General features: G+C 65.9%; 1 protein-coding gene across 1 annotated transcript; it reads left to right on the top strand.

The window, feature by feature from the left end:
- Window positions 1-230: 230 nt before the first annotated feature.
- On the top strand, window positions 231-5,996 carry LOC102439329 (nuclear receptor corepressor 2-like; the record flags this gene model as incomplete). The annotated part of the gene is made up of 3 exons (XM_006109197.3): window positions 231-410; window positions 4,705-4,884; window positions 5,883-5,996. Coding segments are annotated over exons 1-3 (408 nt in total), but the record flags the coding sequence as incomplete, so codon positions are not given.
- Between the last annotated feature and the right edge of the window lie 962 nt (window positions 5,997-6,958).

Below are 6,958 nucleotides of genomic sequence, written 5' to 3'. Positions count from 1 at the left end.
TAGGGAGAGAGGGGCTGACGCTCTGGTCCCCGGGCCACACTCGGGAGTGAGGGTGTGCGGGTCCGGGTCCACTCTCCCTGCAGACAGCAGTCCGTGCGTGGGTCTGGGTTTGGGTCCCGTGCGTCCTGGGCGAGCGGGCGCCTCTCCTGTGGGATCGAGGAGGGCGGGGCGCCCGACCGGCGCTCGGCAGGACGGCCGGTCGAGGTGATGCTTGTGCCCTCGCCCCCCACAGGTCCCAGGAGCTCCACCTGCGCCCCGAGTCGCACTCCTACCTGCCCGAGCTGGGCAAGTCGGAGATGGAGTTCACGGACAGCAAGCGCCCCCGCCTGGAGCTGCTGCCCGACTCCCTGCTGCGGCCCGCACCCCTGCTGGCCGCCAGCCAGCCCGGCGGCTCCGAGGACCTGGCCAAGGTAAGGCCCGGCGCTTCTGCTGCGGTTGTGCTGCGTGCGGGGGGCAGGTTGGGGCACAGCGTGGGCCGCGGCTGGGCAGCGAGAGGAGGGTCAGGGCTGAGGCTGGAGAGAGTGTGCGGACTGCAGGCCCGCCACGCCCCCGAAGTCCTGGAGCGCTCTTTGGTTCCACTCCTTAAAAGAGGAACTCGAACACGGCCAGCGTGGCTCAGTGGTGAGCGTCGACCTAGGAACCAGGAGGTCACAGTTTGATTCCAGGTCAGGGCTCATGCCCGGGTTGTGGGCTCGATTTTCAGTGGGGGGCGTGCAGGAGGCAGCCGATCCATGATTCTCTCTCATCATTGACGTTTCTCTCTCTCCCTCTCCTTTCTTCTCTGAAATCAATAGAAACATATTTTTTAAAAAACAGAGGTGATGGTGGAGACTGTGCAGAAGCTCAGCCCTGTGGTTCGCTGCTGCGGGGGGTGGGGTTCTGCTGTTCACTAAACACAGGGCAGTGAGCCGACGGCTCCCGGGACCTCCGCTTACACGGAGGAAGCAGACTGAGGGGCTTCTGTCCCCCAGGCTCACCCGGCGCCTGGGGAGGGGCGGGGACGGAGGCCGCGTGGCGGGTGTCCCCGCTGTGCGTGTGAGCAGTTCCATGAGGCTCTCCACACCCACGGGGACACACACATTCACTCGTGAACGGCCTCCCAGCCGCCGGGCGAGATCAGCGCTCATCTCGCTGCGGCACTGGTGGGCGTGGCTGGGGCCTGGGAGCCAGGCCGTGGAGGGCAGGGGTCCACTCGGGCCTGCGGGATCCTCTTCTCTGCCTGACGCAGGATGGGCCTGGATGGTGGGATTTCAGGCCGAGGCGGCTCCTTCACTTGGGAGCCGGCACACAGGGCGCGTCCCCGGTGGTGGTGATGGTGTGGCGAGCTCACACGAAGCGAGTGCTGGCTGCCTGTCAGGCACTGTCTTAGCCCCGGGAAGTCCCACCTGCGTAGACGGAGTCCCAGGCTCGGCGGAAGCCACTGGCCCGTGGCCGTGGGGAGCGGGGGAGGGCGCTGAAGCGCAGCCCTGTCCGCCAGGCTGTCCTGCCACTGCTTCCCCTCTGGTCTGCCGGGCGGCCGCTGCCTCCCTCCTCCCAGGGCCTGCTGTCCCCGCCCCCCAGCACCCGCGTCTGGTTCCTCCTCCCTTGGCTGCTCAGCCTCCTGGGAGGGACGCGCCCCGTGAATCGCTGTTCCCTGGAGTGGGATGTATGTCCCGGGCACAGGGCCACGCCAGCCGGGCCGGACGTCCTCCCTGGGGACGGAGCCCCACGCGGGGGGCGGGGGGTGTCCGGGCACGAATGCCCGTCAGCCCAGAGAACGGGTGGGTCCCACCTGGTCGGCCCACACGGCTCTCCAGGACGGGGCTGGGGCCGTCGGTGCTTGGGAGGGTCGGTGCCCCACGTGGTCCCCAGTCCGTCTGCTCGTCCCTGTCCCCCTCGTGGCTCCCGGGGGCCCCCTCTCCTCTGTGTCTGTCTCTGTGTCTGTCTGGCTGTCCCTGCCTCTGTGTGCCTGCGGGGAGGGGCAGTGGGGGGTGTCTCTGTGTCTGTGTCTGTCTCTCTGCCTTCGTCTTTGTCTCTGTGTCCTGTCTGTCTGTGTGTCTGACTGCCGGCTCCTCTGTCTGACTCTGTGTCTGTCTGTCTCCCTTCTCTTCCTGGACCCCAGGGCTGGGAGGGCCGGGCCCCGTGTTGGCTCCAGGCTGCCGAGAGGGTTGGAAAGAGTGAGCATCGCCGGGCGGGAGGGAGCCGGGGCGGCCGCTCGGCCGCGTCAGATGGTTTCCGCGTTTGCCGCCTGGGCTTCAGCTGCTGCTCCAGACAGGAATTTGATGGGATTTCTGTTTTTTTTTTCCTTTTAAAGTGGAAGGGAGAGGGGCAGCCAGAGAGAGAGAGAGAGAGAGAGAGAGAGAGAGAGAGGGAGACATCGATATGAGAGAGAGACATCAATTGGTTGCCTCCCATAGGTGGCCCGACAGGGGGCGGGGATGGAAGCTGCAACCCAGGTACCTGCCCTTGACCGGGTCTCGAACCCTCAACCCTCCGGTGTGCAGGCTGAGACGCCAACCACTGAGCCTGCCGGCCAGGGCTGTTGATCTCTAGGCTCTGCTGTCCACCACGTGGTCTCGGTGTGTCCACTCCCCCCACGTTCAAGGCCACACTTCCCGCCCAGAGCTGCCTCCCTCTCGCCTCTGCGCGGCCCCTGCCTGAGCTGGACGCCCTCGCCGACCGGCCCCTGCCCGGCTCGGGGACGAGGGTCTGTCTGCCCCGCCTCATTCCGCACAGTGCGGGCTCCTCCTGGCCGGCCTGCGTTCCCACAGCCAGGCCTCTGGCGGGGAAGCCGGTGCCCGCTGCGGCCTGGCAGCCGGCTGGGCCTGGTCTGCTGTCTCCCTCCCGCAGTTTTGGGCTGGAATGAAGGCAGCTGCCATCGGGACCACCTGGAGGCCACGCCGGCTCCCTCCGTCCCGTCCCGTCCCGTCCCATTCCGGGAGGACTTGGCCCCGGGGACGGTACCCTGACAGCTCGAGATGACATGCACACGTGGAAGGAGCCGTGTTAGGGAAACGCACAGCTCGAGGTTGGCCGTGTGGCCCTGGCCAGTGGCTCAGTGGTTAGAGCTCCAGTCCGCCCACCCAAGGGTTAGGGGTTTGATTCCCGGTCCAGGGGCCTGCGGGTCTGGTTTCAGCCGGCGTGGAGGTGCGCGGCGGGGCACAGGGCAGAGGGCACGGGCCGTGCGAAGGCTCCCAGGGGCTGGAACACACGAGCCTCGGCCGGTGTGGTTGGTGCTGGAGGGAGTCAGGTGCCCGCCGTCCCCGTGTCCCGGGGGCAGGAGGGGAGGCAGTTGGCAGCCGCTGTGGCTGCAGTTGTCCCCGGGAATAATGTGTCCTCTGTCTTCTGAGCAGCTGCCGTGGGGGCGGGGAGGCGCAGCCTGGAGTTCCTCCGGCCGGGCCTCCCCCTGCCTGCAGCTGCCGGCTTGGCCTTGAGGAATGGCGCTGGGCGGGCGCTGAGCGGGGGCTGGGTCCCCCCCTCACTGCCAGGCCTGGAGCCGGGGCCTCGGGGCCGGGCCATCAGCCAGGGCTCATGCAGCGCGTACAACGCGCCCGGCTCTGAGCTGAGCGCTCTGCACGTGTGAGCTCACTCCCGCCTCCTCCCCGGCTGGAAGGTGGGCATGGCCCCATTGCGCAGATGAGGAAACTGAGGCAGGGGCCGTGCGTGATCTGCTTGAGGCCACGGGGCTGGGAGGGGCCCAAGGGGACGGGGGTTTGGACCAAGGGCCTAAAGGCGAGCGCTAATAAACTTGAGTTGGTGGGATGGAGTCGGGGTAACCCAGCGAAGGGGTCCCTTGTTTGTTTAACTGGTTTTTAAAAACAACTTTATTATACAAAGCAGAAAAATACTGACAAATTAAAGAGGCTAATGGAATTTTTTGTTGTTAATCCTCACCCAAGGATATTTTTCCCATTTATTTTTTTTTTGAGAGAGTGGAAGTGGGGGGGTGGGGGGGAGAGTAAGAGAGAAACATCGATGTGAGAGAGACACATGGATCGGTTGCCTCCCGCACACTCCCCGACCGGGACTGGGGATCGAACCTGTAACCCAGGTATGTGCCCTTGACCAGGACTCGAACCCGAGGCCCTTTGGTGTGCCGGCCAACACTCTAACCACTGGGCCGTGCCGGCTGGGGCGGTGCGTCCCATTCTTAGCGTTTTCTCCGTTTGCACCAGAGGGGATATTCTGTCACTGGCGGGTTCAGACTGAGCATCGAAAATGGGTGTTCGTACAGGGTCCGCCGGGGCCCGGCCCTGGGGGCGGAGGTCGGGGGTCTTGGTGCCTGTTCTCGAGCAGGTGGGTCTGGTGGGAGGACAAGACGGAGTGAGTGTTGGGGAGGGGGAGGGGGAGCTTGGGAGGAGGCGCCGTGGGAGGGCAGGGAGGCTGTGCCCTGTGCAGATGAGCGGGAAGGGCCCGGCTGGCAGGGGGACCAGGGTGGGCGAAGGCAGGGCCGGTGGGTGAGCCGCCCTGGGACAGGCCGTGGACGGGTGCTGGGGCCTGCAGCCAGGGCTGGGACCTCGGGGGTGCCTGCTGCTGTGAATAAAGTTTTATTGGCACAGAGCCACGTCCGTTTGTTTACATCGCGTCTGTGACTGCTTTCCTCACACAACATCAGAGCTGAGCAGTCGCAACAGAGACCCCCATGCTCAGTGAAGCCAAGAACATCGACTGGGGGTCCCCCTGCTGACCCCCTGCTGACCCCGTGCCCGTTTCTCTCGGCCACAGGAGCGCAGCCTGGCGGGCAAGCTGGAGCCGGTGTCCCCTCCCAGCCCCCCGCACGCCGACCCCGAGCTGGAGCTGGTGCCGCCGCGGCTGTCCAAGGAGGAGCTGATCCAGAGCATGGACCGCGTGGACCGCGAGATCACCATGGTGGAGCAGCAGATCTCCAAGCTGAAGAAGAAGCAGGTGGGGCGCCGGGCTGTGGCGGCGGCGGCTCTGGCCTCTGGTCCAGCGGCCGCGACGGAGACGGGGACGTCGGTCCCCGTGGCTGTGGGTGTGGGCTGAGCATGGTCCGCGTGCCGGCTCGTTCTGTGTCCTTGACGTTCATCGGACGAGGGTGCTGCTCTGTGCGGTGCCGTGGAGCTTTCTGGGACGGCGGGGACGTCTGTGCCGTCATCCTACTGTGCGCGGCTGAGAACTGAGCGTGCAGCGTAGTTTAATTCGAACGAGCCGAGATGTGCGCCCACGCAGGCGCCCGGCTTCTGGCTGGACGGCAGCGTGATGGGGAGGGCTCGGTGGCGTTCGGAGGGGGCCAGTGTGAGGACCAGGGGGCAGGTGGCGATGACGGAGAGCTACTTGCCGGGTGCCGAGTGCTTTGCAGAGTCTCGGGTAGCACCTTTGATCACCCCCATGTTCCCAACGAGGAAAGGGAGGCTCAGAGAGTAGGGCGGCGGAGGAAGGGGGCTCCAGGCTCCACAGTCCGGCTCCAGAGTCCACACAGCCTTCGGGGGACGCCGGCTCCTGTGGGGAAGCGAGAGGGCGAGGGCAGCTGGCTCTTGGCGAGCCCCGGGCAGTGCTGCGTGCGCCCTCGCTCATCCTTTCCTCCCGGCAGCCCTCTCCGGAGGCACAGGGATCAGCCCCATTTTACAGAAGGGAAAACTGAGGCCCAGCAGGGTGACGCTGCTTGCGGATGCTCAGCTTGCTGCCGGGTCCCCAGGTCGGGGGGGGGGGACGCCCAGGCCGCCGGCTGCAGAGCCCGCAGCTGGAGCCGGGCCCCGGGCTGGACCCTTCCATCCCCACCGGGTTGTCAGGGCCCCTGCAGGGCTCGGAGTCCCCGCGGGTGACTCAGAGGAAATGGTTAGCAGCCTGACTTCCTGTGCGCGGCCACCAGCCCGGGCCGCCGCTCCGCCTGCCTCTCCTTCCGCCCGCCGGGCGCGCTCACCACCGCGCTCTCCTTCCCACAGCAACAGCTGGAGGAGGAGGCCGCCAAGCCGCCCGAGCCCGAGAAGCCCGTGTCGCCGCCGCCCATCGAGTCGAAGCATCGCAGCCTCGTGCAGATCATCTACGACGAGAACCGGGTAGGTGTGGGCGTCCGCGTCCGCCCACCTGCCCCTGCGCGCTCCGAGCTGGAGGGGCCCCGGCTCTCTCCCTGGGCCTCGGGGTTCCCAGCTGTGACCTCCCCCCGTGCACACACGCAGAGGCCTGGGCTTGTGAGTGGGAGGGAAGGGGGGCCGGCAGAGACCATCTTGGGGTGGCTGCACCGCTCAGATGCTCCGATGTGGCGCTGGTGGGGCCGGGCTGGCCTGTGGGGTGCAGCGTGAAAAACGTGGGTGTCAGGTCTTTGCAGGAGAGCGTCCGGGGCCAGCGGATCGGTGGGGGGATGGGCAGTCACTTAGGCATCCAAGCAGAAGGAATTCCTGTAACGCGGAAGACAGCCATACTGTTATTATTATTCTTCTCAATAACAGCAAGCATGCATGGAATAGCCCCTCCCTTCCAGACAATGGGCCAGGTTCTTTACATGGTCATCCTAGGAGGGACGGAGGCCCAGAGAGGGTGAGTGACTTGTCCAAAGTCACACAGCTGGGAAGTGGTGGACGTGGGAGTAGAACCCGTGGTCCCTCAGACCCCAGGGCCTGATGGGTCAGCACTGGCCTCTGCTGACATTTAGCCCTGGACGGGGCCTCGGGATGGGTGGACACAGGATCGATAGCAGCCTGTGGGGGCTCCTAGGGACCCCTGGGAGCAGCCGCTGGGTCCGTGTAGGGGGCTCAGTCTTGGGAAGAAGCTCAGGGGACCCAGAGCAGAATGTCTCCAGGGGCTGATCCCCAGGGGGAACCTGGTGTCTGGTGAGGTAGTGAGCTCCCCGTCATCCCAGTCGTACCACCGAGAGCCCAGCGTCAGTGACTTACCACTGACTCTTTCCAGATGTGCTTGGGGCCTGTGGGAGGTGGGTTCCCTCCCTGTGTTACAGATGAGGAAGGACACAGGCCCAGAGAGGGACTTTTCCTTTATCTGACGTAACACAGTGGAGTATGAC

The sequence above is a fragment of the Myotis lucifugus genome, unplaced genomic scaffold (assembly GCF_000147115.1).
Source record: "Myotis lucifugus unplaced genomic scaffold, Myoluc2.0 scaffold_6871, whole genome shotgun sequence".
Lineage (NCBI taxonomy): Eukaryota > Metazoa > Chordata > Mammalia > Chiroptera > Vespertilionidae > Myotis > Myotis lucifugus.
Note: the sequence above shows the minus strand (reverse complement) of the source record. Positions and strands in the feature narration are given on the sequence as shown.